At 35.6% G+C, this 24225-nt stretch overlaps 1 protein-coding gene across 1 annotated transcript; it reads right to left on the reverse strand.

Moving 5' to 3' along the window:
• Window positions 1–3123: 3123 nt before the first annotated feature.
• Window positions 3124–23298, reverse strand: PCMT1 (protein-L-isoaspartate (D-aspartate) O-methyltransferase). The gene is made up of 8 exons (XM_026666251.2): window positions 22997–23298; window positions 17605–17709; window positions 15525–15556; window positions 13704–13808; window positions 12912–13032; window positions 11472–11557; window positions 10717–10939; window positions 3124–3890 (listed from the first exon to the last, which is right to left on the reverse strand). The coding sequence occupies exons 1-7, from the start codon at window positions 23241–23243 to the stop codon at window positions 10760–10762; spliced, it is 876 nt and encodes a 291-aa protein (XP_026522036.2). The 5' UTR covers window positions 23244–23298; the 3' UTR covers window positions 3124–3890; window positions 10717–10759.
• Window positions 23299–24225: the final 927 nt, after the last annotated feature.

The following is a 24225-nucleotide window of genomic DNA, read 5'->3' on the forward strand; positions in this document are numbered from 1 at the left end:
AAAACACTTTAAGAATATCTGTAACTCTAATCTTCAGAGTACACAGGCATGTGAATTAAGCACTGTATGCGTCCACAATTCTTTAAAGCAGCTATATGTAAGCTCATGGGAAGCTGCAAAGGAAGCATGCATGTTTTAAAGAGTTGCAGATAAATCCTTTATTCAATGCTTTTGCTTACTCCAAAGCACCTTATTGGAATTGAACCTGAAGCGCTGCACATTCCTAATTAAAAGTAGCAGTACAAATAAGCCATCAATAAATGAGCAGTACAATTTAGCCATCATTTCAAATAAGTTAATAAAAAAAAAACCACTCAAGTTTATCTACTCATTTAGTTTATATAATTTCAAATGTTGAAATAGCTAAATCAGAAATCTTTTGTTTACCCGCTTTCTTGTTTTAAAACATTTCTTGCTTGCCATTCTATATGGATATTTACCTTTTCCATTGAAATATATATGGTAAGTAGACCAGGCCTGTATTGGCAATAGAATCTCAGATTGCTAAGGGCAAATAGCGCATAACAGGGGAAAGATGCTCTATTTTGAAAGGTTCCTTTAAATACTAAATTCCAAAAGCCTAACATTTAGATAAGGAGCTGAAACTGTTTTGTAATTATTCAGTTGTAGGGAGTATTGCTTCTATCAATAAAAAAACAATATGCCTGAAGTTTTTAATACTCATATTAAAAGTTCAGGATTCTGTTAACTGTCACACAGAAATTTAGCAACTTCTTGCAGTTTCAATTAATAAACTTTTCATAAAGCTTTAAGTTATCATCAATTAAAAAGTTCATCCAATTGTCTTAAGGACTAAAAGTATGCCTTGGCTTAAACATATATTGCAAAGTACTTCTGTGTATCAGTTTTTGTAAGCTATCTTTCCTCTTCACCAAACGTATGTCAGCTGATTCATCTGGATTTAGAGATAAAGACAACATTAAACATGACAGCTACTTCCTAAATAATTAGGGTTGTAAAGCATTTCAGATTCAAAGGGAAAAAACATGTAAGTGTGCACAAGCCTCAACACTTGTTCACAACACATTAAACTAAATGTGTCTTTTCCCAGGATTGCAGTTATGAAGGACAATTGTACAGTTCCAGGAAAAGTCACAGCTTTTTAAAAAATTGTCAACACATAAATGCCTTTATGTGCTTTTTCCTCCTCAGATCCAATGTGCTGTTTAGTTCTAAAAGCAGTATCTTTTCTTAAGTAATACAAAATATGTGCTTCCTAATTCATCTCCAGTGGACTGGAGCATGAATAGAGAGGTATTTGAATAAAATGGAGTAACAGAATCATCAAAAAATATTCTGACATGCTTAGTCAGGTTTTTCATTAAAACCTAACATGAAAAAGCTAGAATTGTAAGATAAAATCTTCTATTTTTATGATCCATAACAACACGTTGTTTGCCGCTTAATATATCATCCCAGTTTGTTTTTTTCAAAGACATCCTCCATTTCATTACTAAGACTCGCTGTCCTTCCCTATGTCAGTCCTCCCTACATTCAATACAATACTTTGTCATTATGCTGCACTGTGCACCAATCATTTTGTAGAACAGTAGGAAAATAAAGAGTCATTACACACTGTGAAACACTGATTAAAACTACAGCTCTTTTAAGTCAATTTAAATAGACCTAAAGCAGAAAAATAATACATAATGAAGACTGGCTTGTCTAAAAGTATTTTTTTCTATTTTCACATATAACCCAAAAGAACTTAGGACTATATATAATGAACAGTCCATCCTCTTCTGTTTTCTGATGCTTTATATGTGCCACTAATTGAAAGCTGAGGATTTAAACACCAAAACATGAAGAGCAGTTCTTACAGACATAATAATGCCAGTATATTCATCTCCAGATTTCAACATTCTCCACAATGATTCATATTATCCGCAAAACGATTAGTTATTTCCACCCCTTTTTTTAGCTTTTTATTTCTGACTGGCATTAGATTTCTTCCCAGAACTGTGTAACCTGAACTCTTTTAAATTTAAAATCTGTGTTTATAATGCTTAAACCTAGCTATTTCCCTAAACCTGCATTAGCTCATGTTTTATAAAGGCCATATGAAGTCAGGATTTCAATAATTCAAGTAACATTTTAAAGCTGACTCCTCTGTAATTATAAAATATTTATTTAATTAGGGTTAATTCATTATATGCAGTAGTAGTTGTAGAAAATTAAAGAATGGATGCTACACCCAAAGTATTTCATGTAACTTTTTACTACCCTATATATTTGACTATAAATGTTACATGGCTTCATAAATTAGTTGCGGAGTACAAATTAACTGTTAAACAACTATTATAAATTAAATGTGTAAAATTATTTATAGAAGGTCATTGAGTTATTTAAATAAAATATGTTTTTGTGACTCTAATTGGTGATAAAGAAAATGAGGGAGAATAGTTGTTTTTATTCAATTAGGGAAAGAGCAAAATTTGCATCTCTTTCAGAAGACTTTGGGTTAAGTTTTTTTTTTTGTTTTTTTTTAAAGCTTCCTTTTTCTCAAAGTTATTCTAGTCAAATCCCAAATAAATTATTTTGTCCAAAACAAATCCCAAATAAATTATTTTGTTCAAAGCAATACCCTAAAATGGCTTCCCAAGTAGATCATCAGAGATTCAGGATTAACAAATTGAAATATTTGGTGTATTCACACATTTTTTCAAATGGCATCTAATTGCTATGAAGATGACTTAAATTTGAATTGCTTTTTAAAATCAGAATCATTGGGCTTTCCTTGTATCATGAGTGTGTATATTCATTTTTCACTGAACAAAATAGACTTCAGAAGTTGTTATAGAAATGTATAGGCTTATTCATCAATGTAATTGACATTGCTATCATATGGAATAACAGTTGAATTTAAAGCACATGGTTCTTTCCCAGAATCTGTTAAAGGTTAGTGGGGTTGGATTATTTAGTCTTTGTAATATTTTTAGCTGTTTTCTGGGACACTTCAGAAACTCTGAAGCTGGTTGATCAGTACAGTTTTTCCAATGCAAGATGACTTCTATATAGGGGAAAGTGAATTATTGGTAGAAATATTTTAGCAACCTCTCAACTACCCAAGAGATCTCTATTGAAAACATTATTTGCCACACCTTTTTGTTTTTGATTTTATTTGGCAAAGCAGTACTGTGAACTGTTCAATGATTAGGACATAACTTACACAGTAATTGTTATATTACACTCAAGGTACTTCAAGTCTGTAAATCATCTAGAAATAATACTCAGCTATGAATTTCTTAGCTATGCTACAAGGAAAGAACTATGTTAGTTATGTCCATCCTGAACAGTGACATAAAATAAATGTTATTCTTGTTGATGCTTCCAAATGGATATACATGTCTGATTTCCTGAATGAGAAGAAAAGCTGCTGATTGTATATGCTACATGCTAGTCTATAAATACCACGTTGATAGCTTTGAAAAAATTCATCTCATTTTAGTAGGATCTAGGAGTCAGCTGAACACAAATCTTAAGTGTGCAGATAGCATAAGAAAGTGCAGGTAAGCAGTTTGATGAACAAACATTAGAGCTGAAATGGTTAGAAAGTTTCCGAATTGTAAATTGCAGATACATTTGCTTATCTGCAGAAATATATCACTAACAGATGAAAATAAGGGCATATTAAAAGGAAACAATTTGCCCAGGTTTAATTTTTTTCCATCAGTCCATTATCAAACTTGCATTAAACCTCTACAAAATTAAAAAAAAAAACACCACTTTTCCATGCTGATAACAGTGTAACACGGTCCAAAACAAGCCGCAATGTTGTTGGTTTGGAAAAAGCTTTTAAGAATTGGAGATGAGCAGTCCACTGTTAACACTATGTTTGGATCAGATGTTGTAGCTTTTATATTTCATCCCTGCAAAATTGAAAGAAAAAAATTTAAGTCTAGTTTTCACATATATTTCTTAAAATTCAGCTCACTTTCAGATACTGCTGAAAAATTAAGATTCATATCTTAATATGAATAACCAATAACCAAATGGTCAGCATCAAAGCAATAGTCACATTAAACAAAGCAAAATGTGATTTTTAAATGAAATACTCCCTATCCCTTCATATACTTCATGGAAATGTCAGTAAAAATGCCGTTAATTTAAAAAATTATGTGGCTACCTTTATTTTTCTGAAGACAAGAATGTTGTAGCTATCTGCAGACCATTTACAGTAGAGATTCACTTGCAACTATGATCCAATTACTTGATACCTGTGCAAAAGGCTGCATAATGAGTTCAAAATTTTATTGCAGAATTTTGATAAAAGTATTTCCCTCTAGAGAAACTGGATTTTGCCTACACAAATGAAAACTATTATAAGATTAATTAGACTTAATGTGGGAAAAGATCAGAAAAGCAGCAAGAAAAAAGTTTATCCCCCTCCCATTATTTTTATTACTCCCCAACACCTTAAATAACATTAAATAGGATTGGTTGTCAAAAGCAAATTATTCATTAACATGGCCCAGTGTTTCTGCTTTGAAAATGTTAGTTCTAACTGCAGCCTTTCAGATTTGAAATGTTATCTGCCCTCTGCGACAGACACCTTTATTGGCAGTAGGACAACGGCTTCTAAGCACGGACAATAACACTGCATGCATTTCAATGATAAAATATTATGAAATGTGCAAAATGGCTTTCCCTATTCAAATATAAAGTATTAAACCAGTTTAAGTAACAATTATATTACGGATAGATTTTAAAGCAAGGATGTGCAGCTTCTATAATAAAAGGTTAAATACCATTTACAATAAAAATGGAATAGTGACCAAAAACTTTTACTTGATTTTGTACTACTGCTGCCTTTAAGACTTTTCAAAATATAAAATAAATATATGATTATACAATTTAGACCCCAATACCAAATATATAAAACAGCCCACGGAAGCAACTGGTTCAGAGGGTGTGTGTGTGTGTGTGTGTGTGTGTGTAACTAATATATACACATATGCATACACATCCAATACATTCCACAACCCAAAATTCATATACTTGCAAGTACAGTACACTAATACAGACTAGCACATGCAAAGCCAAAACAAAGGAGATAACTGAATGAACATGAAAGATGAGAAAACAGAATCTTAAACTATTACTGTATTACAAAAGAATGAAAAATCACATCAACTCTTATCAATGAAGTGTGCAGGGATGCTGTCCATGCTTTTGCATGAAATCTAAATCAATTCTGAAAGATGCCCAAGCAGTACATATAGAACAAAATTACACTCAGTAGACAGATATTTATATTTGCTGCAGATTTCATACCACCCACCTTCCAACTTCCAAGAATTTTTTTGTCTTTCCCAAAATCACATAAACTAGGGATCACAATTTTTAGTAGTTGATACTATTGGGTAAGTACATATACTATAGATTGCCAAAATAAAAAGTTTTAAGTGTAATGTTTTAAAAATACCTCTCTCAAAATATAAATCCCAACAATATAATGAGATTTAGGGCAATTTTCACATTTAGGAATAATACTGAACGTCAGTGGTCAAAATCTGCAATTGTCAAAAGGAATAATCTGTAATACTATTGAAGATTCAAAGAAAGAATAATTCAATTTACACCTGAATCTACTCAGCAGTAAATCCCAAAGGGCTGAATCTAGAGTTTGAAATGCTTCTTCTATCTACCAGAAGCAGTGGGTCACTGACAAAAAGATACATCCTTTGCTGACCTCCTTTCCCAAAGCATCAAAATTCACTTCTGATTATACACTGCTCAAAAAAAAAATAAAGGGAACACAAAAATAAGACATCCTAGATCTGAATGAAATATTCTTATTAAATACTTCATTCATTACAGTTGAATGTGCTGACAACAAAAATCACACAAAAATTATCAATGGAAATCAAATTTAGCAACCCATGGAGGTCTGGATTTGGAGTTACACTCAAAATTAAAGTGGAAAAAAAAAACACTACAGGCTGATCCAACTTTGATGTAATGTCCTTAAAACAAGTCAAAATGAGGTTCAGTAGTGTGTGGCCTCTGTTAAGCCTGAATTCCCCAACGAGTGTTAAGGAAAACAAACTAAACAGAATGTGTAGCGTAGTCAGATAGGCAGACAGGTAAATGTGTGAGATAAGTTTGTATTTTAGTTAACACGCAGTAAAAAACAGATACGCTTGTGCTATCAAAAATATAGTTTATTCCATTAGGAATTATAGCATAGTCAAAATAAACGGTCCATTAGTCATGTATCATTTCAGTCAGTCCAGTTGAGGATACTCAATTTGCAAAGTCCGTGTTGAATAGCCAATGTCAGTTCACTTACAATAAATCAGTCCGTATTATCTCTTCTCTCCGTTGAGAAATCAACACTCCTTTCTCTCCTCCGTTCCAGTAAGGGAAAACGCAGTCATCAATCCATCCAGTAATTAGGGATCATTAAGCCAGAGAGAGAGAGCTGCAATTGACTTGCTTCTTTTATGATGCTTTTACAACCACACCCTTAATTACATTCTTGTAGTTAAAGTTACACACACTTTAACCAACAAACCATGATAACTTATTTATTATTTTTACCCAAACCAGTTAGGGTAAACAATGTTATCCCTAACAGCCTCCACGTGCCGGTATGACCTCCCTACAACACCTGGGCATGCTCCTGATGAGGTGGTGGATGGTCTCCTGAGGGATCTCCTCCCACACCTGGATTAAAGCATCCTCCAACTCCTGGACAGTCTGTGGTGCAACGTGGCGTTGGTGGATGGAGTGAGACATGATGTCCCAGATGTGCTCAACTGGATTCAGGTCTGGGGAACGGGCAGGCCAGTCCATAGCATCAATGCCTTCGTCTTGCAGGAACTGCTGACACACTCCAGCCACACGAGGTCTAGCATTGTCGTGCATTAGGAGGAATCCAGGGCCAACTGCACCAGCATATGGTCTCACAAGGGGCCTGAGGATCTCATCTCAGTACCTCATGGCAGTCAGGCTACCTCTGGTGAGCACACGAAGGGCTGTGCCGCCCCCTAAAGAAATGCCACCCCACACCATTACTGACCCACTGACAAACTGGTCATGCTGGAGGATGTTGCAGGCAGCAGAACGTTCTCCACGGCGTCTCCAGACCCTGTCACGTCTGTCACATGTGCTCAGTGTGAACCTGCTTTCATCTGTGAAGAGCACAGGGCGCCAGTGGCGAATTTGCCAATCTTGGTGTTCTCTGGCAAATGCCAAACGTCCTGCACGGTGTTGGGCTGTAAGCACAACCCCCACCTGTGAACGTCGGGCCCTCATACCACCCTCATTGAGTCTGTTTCTGACTGTTTGAGCAGCCACATGCACATTTGTGTCCCGCCAGAGGTCATTTTGCAGGGCTCTGACAGTGCTCCTCCTGTCCCTCCTTGCACAAAGGTGGAGGTAGCAATCCTGATGCTGGGTTGTTGCCCTCCTATGGCCTCCTCCATGTCTCCTGATGTACTAGCCTGTCTCCTGGTAGCGCCTCCATGCTCTGGACAGACACAGCAAACCTTGCCACAGCTCGCACTGATGTGCCATCCTGGATGAGCTGTACTACCTGAGCCACTTGTGTGGGTTTTAGACTCTGTCTCATGCTACCACTAGAGTGACAGCACCGCCAGCATTCAAAAGTGACCAAACCATCAGCCAGAAAACACAGGAACCGAGAAGTGGTCTGTGGTCACCACCTGCAGAACCACTCCTTTATTGGGGATGTCTTGCTAACTGCCTATGCTTTCCACCTGTTGTCTATTCCATTTGCACAACAGCATGTGAAATTGATTGTCAGTGTTGCTACCTAAGTGGACAGTTTGATTTCACAGAAGTGTGATTGACATGGAGTTACATTGTGTTGTTTAAGTGTTCCCTTTATTTTTTTGAGCAGTGTATTTTAGAAAAGAAATTCAGAAAGCATCAAGTGCCTAAAGGAAAAATAAAACCTTTTCATAAGTGGGAACAAAGACTGCCTCAATTACACTGAATGTATTAGTACTCACTCCAAGGAAAATGAGTATAAAATTACAATTTTAATTTCTCAAAATTGCATAAGATTCTTTCCCAAGAACCCTTAGATTTCAGCTATAAATCAGAAACTCTCATATGTGTAAAGTATAATTCATAGCCATTTAATATAAACACAGATGAAGGTGAAATGAAAAGGGCAGCATAAATTATGGAATATGTGGAGCTTCTAGATTCAAATTATAGGACAAAAAAGAAAGAAGGCACACAGAGATACATGCAACATAATGATGATAAATACTATCGCAGAAAAAACAATAAGGGTAAGATAAAGCAAGAGCAGCATGAAGGATTATGGATTTGAGGTTGTAACTTGCAGTCATGATTCTGTACAAATAAGTATTTTTTTTAGTCACCTCATACTGTATGCAATAGTTTTAAGCTTTGCTTTTCACAATGTATAATTCAGAAGCTGAAAACCACAAGATACATGTTTTTTTTTCAAATTCTCTTTGCTGTGGTTCAATTAAAATGTTTAAACGTTTATGCTGAATCTAGTAAAAAAATGTATGTTTCAAGTTTGTGAAGTTATTCCAAACTATTTGATGACTAATGAAATGTACCATCAAAATGGGACAGGTAAAGGCAACTTTAACATCTGTGTGTTTTGGGCTACAATTATATTTTTATATCTTCCCATGGCTTTTCTAGCTGGCTTTTTGTGAGATACAGCCCAGAACACCTGAATGTCATCAGGTTCCACGCCCTAAACTAGAATATTAGAGATATTAATATGTGGACTAATCCAAACCTAGTAGGTCTTCTGACAAAGCTTTAAGCTGATACATGGCTGGAAGCTTGTTACTTGAAATTAAGAGAAATAGGAACAATCTACCAACCAGTTTACCCATGCCATCGTCAAATACTTTCGTGAAATATTATAGTAAAGCTAAGCTATTTCCTTTACTACATTGGTTGGTAGTTTTTTCTTCCATAGTATAAACTGGCATTCTGTAAAGAGATCTTCTAGTTGGTTGGTTTTCAAGTTCTTTAAACAATATTTGAATTAATGGATGGTGTAGTATTTTTATAATTGAATCACCTCCAGATGCTTATTTATAAACATTTTGGTACTTAACTTCAATCCTGGACTTTCTGTTAGTCTTCAATAAGCTAAAAATATTCTGGCTCAAGTTTTCATGGAAATGAGATATCTCTATTGTATGGCTCAGAAAAGCTTTATTTAAGCCACTTTCACAATTCCATAAATAAAGCAATAATTTTGTGTGTAAGAGATTAGACAACAATCTCCCATATATTGTAACTACTACAGTGATAGAGATTTGCTATCTCTTTCTCTCTTTTCCATATTCCCCCCCTTATTAGCTACTGTTCCAAGTTACAATAGAATATTTCAAAAATGCCTATTCCTGTCTCAGACTAGTCATGATATTATAAGCAGATATGCAACTGAGAGCAGAAGGATAAACGAGCGTACCATCTGTCACCATACTTATTTATAACGAAGTGAAGCACTTGTGTTACCTAAAATAGATATGTATAGGCTTGCCCCCTTCCCCCATCATACAGAGAATTAATTTAGCAACAATAAGAAAAATATATTTGGAAGTAATTGATTATGAAAATATATTAGGCAAATGCTAAGCTTTGAAATAAATAATACTTTACAAGCCTGTACTAGATATAAAAGCATGGAAGGACCAATACATATCAATGAGGATGGACTGCAACACCACTTAAGTCATATTCCATTGCTGTCACAGGATTCTCAACTCTGTGTTGTAGCTTCAAGTGTAAGATATGGATATGTCTTATGCATAAATAATGATTAATTAGCTTCACAGAATTTAGATCGCTGAACATGGAATCATGTAAAACGTACTTTAGTACATTTAGTATATACACTTGCTGTACTTTTAGTAAATTCAACTGCTATACATTTCAAGAATTCATTTGAGCACAAGTGCTTTACAACTGTTAAAAAGTCAATATTATATCATTTCTAGGCCAGTAACAAAGTGAGATTGCTGGTTTACTTATTTATAAACTAATAACTGGCAAGTGTTTAATGCAGTCTATACTTATGTCTCCTCTGTATTACTGGATAATTAGCAAGCTTGGACAAATCATCTGAGTTATTTAAAAAAACTTAATTGAACTGGAAGAACAATCTGTCAGCTTGAAGAAGACCAAACAATATTTATCACACTTAAAAGAAATATTCTGATACATGCTAATATAAAGAATTTGGCTCAGCAATTTTTGTAAGCATAACATGCTTCTCTAAAACCGGCTTAATTGAAATTAGAATGTATCATTTGTATTGTTTCCTCCAGATTTCTGAGCTATATTTCATTTTTTAATGACTGGAAAATAAATTGAGTTCATTATTTTCTGAACCTACTGAAGTTACCAAAGTCCATTTTACATTTTATTCTCTGTTGAAATCAGACCTAAGAAGAAAAAAGAGCTTTAAATTTAGGGAATAACTTTAAGCAATTGAGATTATTATTTAACATACTACAGAATTTAAAGAAATGATAAATTATACTGAAATAACATGCAATCCATGCAATTCTTTATGTTTTTACCTTTTAATGTTGCACATTAAAAAAAACTGCATGGTTATGCAGCAATGCAAAACTTCCAATGCATAATCAAGCACAAAACAGTAGTGACAACAAATGATGTAGTGGCAAGCTACCCTCTTAAGAATTAAGACGGTTTCACCTTGTATATGCAAGTGTGTGGAAGAAGACAGTGGAACTGAAAATCACTTCCACCTGGACCACTGCTTATCCTTATCTGTTAAAGGCACATATATCACTCCCATCAGAGGCTTCATTTTGACAGTGCCATCTTCTAGCTTATCATATTGTTCCAGCATCTGGTTTCCTCCAGCAGGCCCAACAGGTAATATTAACCTTCCACCAGGTTTTAATTGATCTATAAGCTACACATTAAAAAATATTATTAATATATATTATTATAAAAACAATGTATAAAAACAACAGTCCTTCAATATATAGAATTGCAAATCAATAATTCCTACTGCAATAACTACTGTACTGCAAAATTGACTGAAATGGTTTTCGGGCCCTTTCCATTCTTTACTCCATCATCGTTGAAATATAAATTTGGGGAAATTAAAAAGGAAAGGAACTAGGAAGCAACTTGTGGATCTTCATCTTATTCATGAACCTATAAAAAAATGAATGGAATTTGGGCCGGGGCTGCTAAAAGCTTTTTAAAACTTAAACATATTATAGCCTCAAATTCCAGCAACATGATTTAATAAGTTTAGCATATCTAATTAAATTTCCATCTCTGCAATATATTTATGCTATTAAGAATTTATTTACACATGGTTTAAATATGTTTTTAAACCATGTGTAAGCAAATTCTTAACCCTCTTTACTTAAGAGATTTGGTGCAAAGTACACTTATCTCACACAAATACGTACATATATACACATATTACTTACTGCTTGTGGTACAACAGGTGCAGCAGCTCCAACATGAATAGCATCATATGGAGCTTCTTCTGGATATCCCAATCTTCCATCTCCCACTGAAAGAAAAAAATAAAGAATTTAATGTTATTAGTCAAAGCACTAAATTTCTACTTAAACGGTTAAACATTTTTATGGAATATCAAAATTAGTTGACACAAAACTTCAAATGTAGTAAAAAAGATAGCCATTTAATTTTTGATAGTATTACCAACTAGAATTCATAGTGCAAATGATTAAGGCTGGAGAATAGCATGGTATAAATATTTCCAACATAATGCACTTTCCTAAGATTATATGGTAAGTTTCATAAGTTGGTGCATAAGCGCACCAACGTGCCTACCGTCCCTGTCCTATTGTTTCTTTTTTTTCTTATTCGTATCCATTTCATGTGTTCATAACCATGTTTATACTTATACCTGTTATCTAATAATCGCTTGACAAAATAAATAAATACATACATACATACAACTTACAATCTATAACTGCTGTCCTTGTCCGTTTTAGTTCACAACACTAGCCAGAAGGAATAAATAACCTTGTTCAAGTACCTATTAACTAAATCTTTGTGAAAAAGAGTTTTCAAGTGCTCTGCAAGATATGTCAGATTTGGAGGCCACGGAAGTTCATAATAGCAATAGCAACAGCACTTAGACTTATATATCGCTTTACAGTGCTTTACAGCTCTCTCTAAGCAGTTTACAGAGTCAGCATATTGCCCCCAACAATTTGGGTTCTCATTTTACCCACCTCAGAAGGATGGAAGGCTGAGTCAACCTTGAGCCTGGTGAGATTTGTACAACTACCAAATTGCAGGAAACCAGCAGTCAGCAGAAGTAGCCTGCAATACTGCACTCTAACCACTGCGCCACCACGGCTCATAATGATTGTTTGCTAATAGTTCTTTTTGAAAAAATGCTGTTTAATTTCACAATCTTTGAGATATCATCTGCTTTGACCAGTCTATGGTAAAGAACAGGGTCTCATTGTTTAAATAATGTCATTTGGGAAAATATAGTTTTCTCTTTGTTGCTATGTCTGCCTTAAAGAAGAGCATTTCCAGAAAAATTTAGATGGCCCCAACTATGTCTGCTTTTAAAAAAACACTTAAAACTAGCTGTTCCCCTTCTCCTTTAATCAGGATGTGTTATTTTCACTGATTAGTCTGACAGTCTTCAGTCTGTGTAATTGCCTTGGGTGTGATCATTTTTTCAAAAAAAGTTGTTAACATTCCTATATTTCTATGTTTTTTTTAATCTGTATGTCATCCTGAATCTTTCTGATCAAGCAGTTATATAAAGTTATGTAAAAATAAAGTACAAGAGAATGTAATCTAATTTATTAACAAAATTTAAATGCTACACACTATGCAATGTAATCTGTATTTATTTTGTAATATTTTCTAGTACTTACCAGTTAGTTTCACTCTTCCTGAAGACAGCAATAGAGGGTCATCCTTTTTGACATTATTTATTGAGTCATCAACTAATTCTTTGATATGATCAATTCCTACAACTTGTCCTTTGGCACCAACCTGAAACAAAATCAAAAGGATTATTATTCACACAAGTAAAATACATTGCCAGTTACATATATCCTTGCCAGCCTTCCTTGCCCCCACACAAATGCCACTGAAAAGATGTAATAAGGGTACCAATTGGCTTCAATCAATAAAAGAAATAGTTCTTATATTTTTACTAGAAAACAAACAAAAGAAAGACTAGATTGAATTAAACATTTGAAATTATTACTAAAAATAAATATTGCTAGTTGTAGTTTCCAAGTCTAGAGATTAGTCTCAGGAGACGAACAGATTTGCATGCCTCACAATGCACAGCACCCCAAATACCAGCTTGATTTCTAGTTCTGAAGTGTTTTGAATGAGATAATAGATACCACTTTAGTGCATAAATTACTTGGAATTTCTTACTATTTATTTTTTAGGATTTTTCTCTTTCAAAAACTTAAACTATTAGGTGAGATTAACTTTTGAAACTCAATTAGCTGGTTTTAGCTATTCCAGTTTTATGCATTTTTTTGAACACTTTCATGAATACTTTATGAGTATAAAGGAATATTTTTAATTTAAAAAACTAAACTTTTGTAACTGTTTTCTAAATATCTCTAAAAATTAAAACAGAATAATTACTCTGTTGATTAACAAAAGCAAAACATTTCATTTATTTGATAAAATCAATTTCTCACCATCCGGGCAAAGCATGAAGTAAGAATACCACTTCCAGATCCTACATCAAGGGCTTTTGCTCCTTCATGTAACTGTTCATATAGTAGTTCTAAAGCATATGCATGCTAACCAGAAAGAATAAAAAATATATTTTACTATGATTCTGCCCACCATTAAATCTGTTTTTATAAAGATTTAAACATATTTTTAAATGCTAAAAAGAAAACAGTATTTAAACTGAAACAGACAGATGGATACCTCAAATATCATCATATTTTTTACATTAAAATTTCAAGGCAAACTAATAAAATTCATTAAGTAAATGCATTTTTTAAAAAATCAAATACAAGATCTGGGCTTTACTACTACATCTGAAATGGGTACTCTGAATATATAGCAGTTTGCCAACTAAAAGAAAAACGTACTTCTAAAATCTCCTTCCCCCTTTATATCTAGAACTACCCAATTTGAATCTATAAGCTTGCAAAACGCCAAAGCCAAATGAATCTGGACCTAGAAAAAATGTTCTAGAGAAAGTTTAAAACACAAAAGCCACCAATAAAGCATATTTCTAGAAGATAACTGTATTGTGCAAGGCAAGGCAGCCAGGTAGCCAAGGGGGAGGTATTACCTCACTACCCAGCAGGTAGATCACCTTGGCCAGCAGAATGTAGGGTGCAGAGGATTTGTGGTCCAGCATATTCCCTTCCCAGCTCCTTCCTTTGTTCAGGGCAGTATACGAACTTCTTTGTGTGGGGTACGAATGTACAGCGTGTGAGAGCGCTCTTGACTGGCAGCAGGCTAAGAGTGTTGAAGTGGAGTAGGCCAAAAAAGGGAGCCTGGCAACCAGGGAGGTGAGAAGACAACTAGCTGGGGGTTGCAGCAGCAGCAGCACCATACAGTGGTCTCTTCATCTGGACCATGCCGTGCAGGGCAGCCAAAAGGGAAGAGATGGAGAGGGGGAGAGATAGGCAGATGAAGGGAACTGAAGCAAAGATAGTTTGTGCAGGGCAGGAGAATGTGATCACAATGCAGGCCGGTCACTAGGTGTCTGAATGTTGACCATGTAACTATGGGAATGCTGCAATGGTCATTTCAGTGCTGCTGTAACTTTGAACTTTGAATAAATGGACATAACTCAAGAACTACTTGTATTTTCTCTCAAAATAATTGCATGAACTTCATTAATGTATAAAGTAGTAAAACAATTTTAAAAAGCACTAGTGAAATGTTAAAAGGTATTATTTCCAGACTATATTTTTGTCAATCTGTCTCACTCATGTCATTTTACAAGTAATTTTAGATGATGTCTTCTATTTTTTTTATTTAATGTTTTCCTACAGCTTTTTCTATTTTCTTTTTATTAAACTATAAAAATTTTGTTGAAGAATTATGTAATAACTGCACAATCCTTTTGGCTGGTATCAATAGATGCTGTCTGCTTGGAAGCACCAAAGATCTTTTTAATTTTAGACAACTAAGATGTGAATAAAGAACAGGATGACATAATGAAAAAGAAGTAGGCAGGTTATAGAAGAAGACACACTCCTGTAACTACATTTGTAAAGGCTTTCCAAACCAGGAAAAAGAATATGCATTCAGGAAATGTTTTTATTTGTGCTGAAATGAATAAACCTGTGGAATTAAAGAATGAACACATACATTACATTCTAATATTAAATGAATCCTCTCCCATAACATGAGACTTCTGTAACAATAAATTATCAGTCTTTAAGATTAACATAAGACCTTCATTATTTTAAGATCAATACATTGGCAGTTCAAATGAGGAAGCAAGATTTAAAGTATGAAATTGCAGTAGTAAGAAACCTAAGACTTACCATGTGTGGAGCACTGATTGTTGCTTGAAATCCTACAAGGCAAAGAAAATTTTCTGAGTAATATCAAATATATTCAAGTAAATAGATTCAGCTAGCAGATGTATTTTAGCCAGCCTACCATATAACTAAATGAGTAGGAAAGAATAAACAATATCATTGGAGAACATGATCTTGGATTGGGAATATGTACTGATATTTCTTGTGCTAAATATTCATAAAGTATCAGAATCAAATTCAATTCCTAGTGACTTCATGGAGATGAACATGTTGATATTCTGGCAACTGCATCCTTACTTTTTTTTTTCAACTTTCTACAATGAAATATTATGTAACAATATTTCCATAGCTGTTATTTTCATTTCATCTCCTAGTCTTATATCTACTCGATTTACCATCAGCTAGATTTTAATTATTTAAACAACACTCAAAATGTGGTTTGTTTGATTTAGTGTAATAAATGAAGATTGGGGTACTATGGTCCAACCAACTTTGGACTTTTTTAAAAAAAAAAAAAGACAGACAGATATAACTTCTTTTTAAAAAGTCAAAAGTTGACTGGGCCATAGTACCCCAATGTTCATATATTATACTAAGCCAAACAAATAACATTTTGACTTAATACAATGTGTGACTCCAGGCATAGGGATGTTGAATAATTCACTCAAAAGATACAATAGATCCTTGCAATGAAGGAATGGAATCACTCTTCTAATTCATACAGCAAAAACAGCTTATACCTCCATATAATCACTTTTCCGTGATATATGTTCTTGGTGTTATGAAAAAAATGTTTTTGTAACTATTCTACTGTTCCCACTTTGTGCAGCAAAGGATTTGTCCAATACGACCTGATTTTGAAGAAGCAATCATCTTAAAATATTTGAAATCTGTAAGTTTCTGGTTCTATGCGAGAAGGAACTAATTTTTGTTCTTTAATTTAAAAAATGGAGAATATGAGTATCGGAAAAGGTTTTTCCTAAGGTATGCTGGTCAAGCCCATTAAGAACATTATAAAGTTCACTGAACCAACCATTATGTCTTGTCTAGACATAGCTTTGCTCCTAAACTAGGTTGTGAATATTGAGAAAGTTTTTTTCCTTTTGTTTCAGTATTGCAAACTCAACCACAGCTAAAACCATAAACCTTTGTTGGGAATCTAAATATCTTCAAATTATTATCAAATTATAACTTTTATCATAATTTAAAAAGTGATTATTAAAGAGGAGGTAGAGCTAGAGAATAATTATACTAACTATACTGATTCCCCAACTGCTTCATTTGTACACTGGGCTAAGTACTATAAACCATAGTTAACACTATGTGGTAACTTTTATACAATAAATCAAAACCAAACAAATTACATTATAGCTAAATGCAATACATTAATCTAATCCATATTTTCATCTCTTAGTTGCAAAAGGTGAATACCCAAGCACACAGAATTTACATCACAAAGAAATCAATATATTTGAATAAATGTGGGAGAAGAAGTTTCTGATGAGTATTAGCTTACAAATCCATTTTTCCAGCTTCTTGCTTCCAACAGTGACAGATAAAACATTCATGAATGAAAACAATTCACAAGCAGACCATGAAGATAATGGTTTGTTATATGTTCCACACATTCAGAAATATTTAGGTGGTTGGAGTAGAAGACCTCCAACTCTGTTTTTCTGTTCTATTCTATATTGCCTCAGAACACAGAGACTAAATTTGGTCATGATGACTAAGTGCCATTGACAAATCTGGCATCTCATATAATTTTTATAACCACCTGGAAGCATGAATTCTAAATAATTAATTTGGGGGCTGAAAAAATGACTTCCAGTACTATCTAGAAAATACATTTCAGCACTCTTACACTATAATATTAATTTCCACACATTTCTATTATGTTCTTCCTCAGCTGTTTTTCCGCATTACTAATTTCTTGTAGTAAATACACTATATTCTCTAATTATTTTAGCATTTTTTGCATTTTCCAAAACCATGACTGAAGCATATAGAAAGCAGACTCAAATTCAGAATCTTTAAGAAAATCGAACATTTAGTTAATCTGACAGAATATATGTGGTTATACCTATTGACTGAGGTGAATCCATATATGGGTTGCATTTTGCATAATGGCTTCGATCTGTTGCAAGCATTACTTCAAATACTTTATCCGATTTAATTATTCCGTTTTCTGAAAAAAAAGGAAGATGTTAGTCAAAATGTAATGATGTTAATGCTATTAAAATTGCAGCTGCATCCAGTTCTTATACTATATGAAATGCTAAAATACATTTACACATATATTTATTCTTATGAAACCTCTGGTGGATTTCAGGCAAATTACATTTTTATAATCATAGCCCTTGAAAATATAGCTAGCATAAAAACTATTGATTATTTTTATATCAATTTATGTGAAAAATGTAGAAAAGAAACGTCTGGTGTTTTGAAACTAAACAATTATTTTATAAAATAATCATGAATCAAGAAGAACCTTTGAGTTTGTGCCACTGTGATACTGCAGTAAACTAGCTATTTTTTAAACATGTAAGACATATGTGTCAGTGTGCATACTATACATACATACACACATATATATTTCAGATTCAAATATTTCAAAATCAGTTCACAAATGACCATTTATGAACTATAGTATAAAAAAGAGAGAATTCAACAATCAAGGTAGTTAATTTTGGGGGAGGGGGGAAGCTCAGCTGGCTGGCTTCTTCCTTTGCTCTTATTTGGAGTTCTGGAATGGGGAAAAATAATATGGTCAAAAACGCATGAGGCCCTCAGACTTCTCTGAGAAGTTACTGTTTTCACTGCTGTTGTCAATCTGCCATTGATACTTGAAGGCATCACACTGACAGAAACCTGGTATGATTTGCAGCTGCTTTCAGAGCAACACAGAGCAGAAGAGTTGGTGAAATGCTTTTCCGGTCTATGGCTTCATTTGTTCTTTGGAATCACAGTGTCTGGCCTCTGAACAATGTATGATTTAGAGGAACAATGCCTGCCAGTTTTCAACCTGCAGCTTTATTTGTTCTTTAAGGCACTGTAACACTTTAATAAATCTTCCTAGTTTTAACACTTTGCTTTTGATCTAATGATTTTTATTTAGAAGTTTGTTGCTAGGTTTCTGAAGCATTATTATTATTATTATTATTATTATTATTATTATTATTATTAGCCACCCATCTTGTGGTTCAAGGTAATTCTGAGTAGCTTACTGTAAGATAAAATATACAAATATCCAATTATAAATACAAAAACAGATGAATATTACAAAAATGAAAACTAACTAAAATAAAAGCTTGATTCTAGATTCTTAAACTGTCTATAATGCCTGCCCCCATTGTACCAGAATAACGTTCTGATACAGTACATTCCATTTGCCAGCATAGTCTATTTTGATGCCCATTTGATTTCCTTGTTCTTTTCTCCATATGTTCAGCCTTTCTGTTCAACCTCCAGAATGTTTCAAATCTGCATTCTATTGTACTGAGATTCTAGAGCTGCAAATGACAGACACAGCTGCAGCTCATACAAAAAATACAAAATTGATTTTATTAAGCAAATAAAACTCAAATAATAGATTAACAATGAAATGAAATAAATACATTAAAGAGAAAAATGCAAATGAATGTTGTTTTTACATAAATATATAAAATATATACAAAACACAGATTATTAATATCAAGCCAAGTAAACCTAATTTGTTGTCACTGTTTTTTCAGTTTAGCTTTCCAAAGAACAACTACTTTCCATAAGTTGAGTGGCGATATAAATCAAATACATAAATGGCTCATAATCTCATCACAGCCATGATGGCGAACCTATGGCACACGTGCCGGAAGTGGCACGCAGAGCCATTTCTGCCCACACGCGAGCCGTCGCCCAGAACCGATCCACTGAGCATGTGTACGTGCCTCCCACCAGCCAGCTGATTGTCGAGTATCTGCCGTGCATGTATGGGAGGCGGGGCATGTGCACAGGGGCCACACATGCATGCACAGAGGTGCGCAATGTGCAGCAGGGGTTGTGCGTGCATGCGCAAGGGGTGGGGGGGTGTCACGCATGCATTGTATTATGGATACAGGCATGCGCATGTGCACTTTCAGCATGCAACAACGAAAAGGTTAGCCATCACTGAATTACAGCATTCCCATCGAGGAAGGTATGAGCAACTGATATAATTTACTTTCTGTACTAGAAAAAATTAAATTATGTTGGTGTCTTTCAATTGCTGATATGAAACAGTTTCCAGTTCCTTATTATTTATGAAATTATCATTTCTGCAACATTTAAAACATGAGTGTGTATATTGAAATTAAGTTTATAGTTATCTACTATAATACACGTCAGAGAACTTTTACATTATCTGCTATCTACTCTTTAAAGCTCGTGACAAGGACTGAAATGGAGAACTTTTGCCTGCAAAGAATATGAACTATATGAATATGAACTGAGCTATGGTCTTCTACAAATTCTACAAATAATATTTGTTTCATATCTCACACAAGGAATTAGATTCCATCGAGTCTGAAGTTATGTCTCAGGAAAGAAAAAAAATATGTTGTTAAACATTAAAAACTACTCAAGGAAAGGAAAGCATTGAGCTTCTCCTTAAAATAATTGGTTTATAATACCAATTTTGTATTAACACTGCAAAGACTATAGTTATGTAACACGTGATCCACATTATAGTACTGTTTTTTATTTTTAGCAGAACTTCCAAGCTATGTTATTACTATCAGTTTGGTACTCTGTACCAAAGGATTATTTAGGTTTGTTTTAATAAACATTCCTAAGCTTTTTTGAGATGTAAATAAATAAGAGGAGTTGAAAAATTATATTTTATGTAATGATTATTCAGTTCTTAAAAAATAATCTCAAGTCGTTTGCCTACATATTTACAGTATATGAGCTTCCAAGACTTATCTAATCACTAAGATTACTACCAATATGTTCAAAATTAATAGATTCCATAACTTTTAAATCTATATACTACTAAAACTTATGTATCTGTAACATTTAACTGGGCAAAATGGTATACTATAGGGCAAGACTTTTTGAACCAAGATACTTCAAACTGCTTACATCCAAAATCCTGAACCTACCGTAGAACCTCTGACTCTGATGGAATTGAAATTTAGTAAATTTTATAAACAAATTACATCATAAAATTATCATTAAACATTTTATGACATAATATAAAATGTCATAAAATTTCTTGTGCTCAACTCCTGATGTTTGATTGTGCTATATAATTCAACATTACCTATTTTCAAGGCTTATGCATTTCTGAATATCTCCCTGAGTTTTAAAAGACTTTTCCAGTGAAGGCAGTACATTAGAAGCTCTGTTTTTATTGAAGGCATTGAGGAATCTGGTAAGAAAATATATCTGAAACTACCACCAAGTTGATTATAGGGTGTCTATATATTTAAGGTTCTTAAATCAGTTTTATAAAGATGACAATGCCATTGAGAATCTGCAAAGTAACATTACTACTCTTGCAAATTTACAAACCACTAGAAGTGTGTGGATATATAAAATTCAAACCATTATCATGCTAGAATCTGATCCAAGCACCTTATGTATTTACAGATGGTTCTCAACATAAGGCCATTTATTTGGTGATCATTCAAAGTTACAGCAGCAATGAACAAACTTATGACCCATACTCAAAGTTACATCCATTGCAGTGCCCCCATGGTCACGTGATCAAAATTTGGGTGATTGGTAAATACCTACAATCACAAGAGTGCTGCAACTCCCCTCACCCATCTCCCCTACTATCTCTGCCCTTTCGGCTACTGTGCATTCTGCCTTGAAGGCAGCAAGTAGCCCCAGAGCTTCAGGGTACCCAAAAGCCATCTTGATATCCATGGATCGGAATTGCCCAGGGATTGCAAGGAAAGGATCCAGCAGAATTGTGTCAAACTAGGATCTGGTTTTGCCACCTGCTTTTTCCTGTGCTTTTGCATTCCTCTTCCCAACCCTCATTTGCCTATTAGGTTTTTCCAGGATAAAAACTGTAGCACCCCCACTTCCCCAACCCTATGGTTACTCTACGTCTGCAGACATTAAGTTGCCCTCTTTAAAAAAAACTGCTGTCAAAGGAAGATCCAAAGGAACAAGGCAAACTAAACTGGAGTCAGAGTTCCACACTTCCTTTGCGCACCCACACCCGTACAACCCTCCAATTTGGAAGAAAGACCTCAAAGAGGGTTCAAGCAATGGGCTCCTCCCAATCACTAATCACTAGTAGAACCAGATTGGAAGCCAAATGAAAACAGCAGACTAGATTTTCTTTAAATGATTTTTCCCCATTTTATTTACGCATATTATTATGCTGAATATCTCACTGAATGGAAGGACCAGAATCTTAATTGGCAAATAGGTTTACCTTAGTCCTGTAAACATAAACTTCAATGTTTCATAAGGAATTACACCAAAATGCTATTTATTCAAGGCAGATCTGGGGGGCGAGGAAGTTTATATGTGCATCTTCCAATGACCCTCTCTCTGAAAAACGCCCCAAACAATAAGGAAGTTCACAAAATTATATTATAGTTGTATTGTGTATTTTGTTTAGCTCTCATTGTATGACAACGTGCAACATGTTTATTCCCAATAAACAGAAAAGGCTGGCAGCTCAAGCGAAGGAAGTTTATTATACCAACTGATAAGACTCACACTAAGAGACGAAATGTTGCATAATAAGCAAGGGACAGAAGAGACAGGCCACCTGCCACGCTTTCCGAAAAGCACTTTTTCCTCCTTAATGGGCAACCTGACGGACTAGAAACTTACATCTAAAGAGGTGCCATCAGAAACCCTTCCGTTTTAAAGAGGCATGCATTAACAGCGGACCAGAGTTCAGGAAACTACGTAGGCGCAGCCTTCACAGCACATGCAGCCATAAAGGTCCCTAGACCCGTATATAGAAAGAAGAGCCGAGCGCCAAAGCGAGGAAGAAATCCCGCCGAAAGCAGCAAAGAAAGCAAGGCTTGCGGGAAGGCAGGGCGTTAACTCCCACCGCGGGGCCTGACAGTGAAGCTATGCGGACACTGCCCTCCAAACAGGCTTTCCCCGCAGCAAGAGACACGCCCGCTTGGCAGGCGACTACAGCGAGCACAACTGCGCCTTCCATCCTCGCCCCGCAAACAGCAGCCGCGAGCGGGAAAGTTCACGCCGCCCCCGCTTTAAGTGTCCAGAGGTCGCCGAGTGACGGTTGGTTGTTTTTTTCTCTTCTTCCCCTCACTCCCCTCACCCCCTCTCGCGCCCTAGCGCGCGACACGGAGGGCTAACAGGAATCCAAGCGAACACTCCCTAGCAACGGCCGGGAGCTAAGGGTGGGTGCTCGCATGCCTGCGTCGGGTTTCAAGAATGGGCAGCACGCGCCCTTGGCCCCTCCCTCTGCCTCCTCCCACTCCTTTCTTTCTTCCCCCGAGCCGGGCGCGCACACATACTGCGGAGGTTGTGGATGAGCTCCGAGTGGCTCGTGCCTCCAGACTTCCAGGCCATGGTTAGACAGACTCTGCGGAGCAGGTAGAGAGCCGCCTTCAGTGCCGCGACTGCGCACAGGAGTTTCCCCAGGAAGGACACAACCTCCAGCGCCGACACAGGCGCCGCCTCCTCTCCTCCAGCAGCAGCGGCTGCTGCTGCGCGTCCGCCGGAGGGAGGGACTGCTCCCCCGCCTCCTCGCGTCCTCGACATTCTGAACGGCCGCTGCCGCCGCCGGGCAACCGGGGCCGGTATGCGCAGGCGCAGTTAACCGAATAAAGGGGATACTGGCGAGCCAGTGAGGGAGGGGTTAGTGGTCTTGACTGAGGAGGGAGGAGGAGGAGGATTTAAAGGTGGTGTCGTTGGGGGTGGGTGGGGGGGAAATGAAGATGTCTCCTTTAAACGGAAGCATGCGATGACAATTCTATATATAACTCAACAGCAGCTTGGGATGTGAGGTGGAAGGTTCTTAGAGTGGGGCTGAAAGTTTACAAAAATGCTTTTCACACACTTGAAATAGGGTGATTAAACACTGCTTGTAGGCATATAAACAGCCATATGCGTCTTATATATGTGCACTAAAGCAGTGAACATATGTATAAATAGCAGTGTGCTGTGTTCATACTATGCATACTGTTGGGTCTGTGTGTTGTGTGGACTTCACCAGAGTGTTAGTGGATGGCTCAAGGTGGCAAACACAGGCAATTGTAAGATGTGTCAGCTGAACATGGATTGTGTAAAACACCAAAGAAATGCTGTACTAGCATCTCATGGCAGGATCATAGCTGCTTCTCAAATTAATGTTGACCCAAGCATTTTTTTCCTCAGGATTCTCTCCTTTCCCACCCATCTGCCTGTTGTATTTATTTCACCTCCACTTACAAAGTATGAGGATTGAGTGAAAAAAAAAGATTCTGATGTCAGTTGCCATAAAAGGTAGTTAGAAACGCTGAAATGTTATTTTATTTTGGTTGTTGGAAAGTACAGTAGTTTTGAAAGTAACAGGTAAGCAATATGCCATGACTGAATTTTTGACTGCTGAAGAAGTCCGTTCAATTGAAATTCACTGCTGAAAGCAAGTTCTTTACGGTGATGATTACATTGCCATAAGTATAATTATTGCTGGACCAAAAATATAAATACGATGAACCAGAAAGAGCTGATTTGTATGATCAAAAATGGAAGTGAAAGATCT

The sequence above is a fragment of the Notechis scutatus genome, chromosome 1 (genome assembly GCF_049901735.1).
Source record: "Notechis scutatus isolate UNSWTSFEM ecotype Mainland chromosome 1, rNotScu1.2, whole genome shotgun sequence".
Lineage (NCBI taxonomy): Eukaryota > Metazoa > Chordata > Lepidosauria > Squamata > Elapidae > Notechis > Notechis scutatus.

Excerpts from the sequence above, each read along its gene's own strand:
- PCMT1 (XM_026666251.2), bottom strand. The coding sequence starts at position 23,243 with ATGTCGAGGACGCGAGGAGGCGGGGGAGCAGTCCCTCCCTCCGGCGGA. Across the intron at positions 17,710-22,996 it reads GCTCATCCACAACCTCCGCA|AAAACGGAATAATTAAATCG; the intron begins GTATGTGTGCGC and ends CTTTTTTTTCAG. Across the intron at positions 15,557-17,604 it reads GGATTCACCTCAGTCAATAG|GATTTCAAGCAACAATCAGT; the intron begins GTATAACCACAT and ends TTTGCCTTGTAG.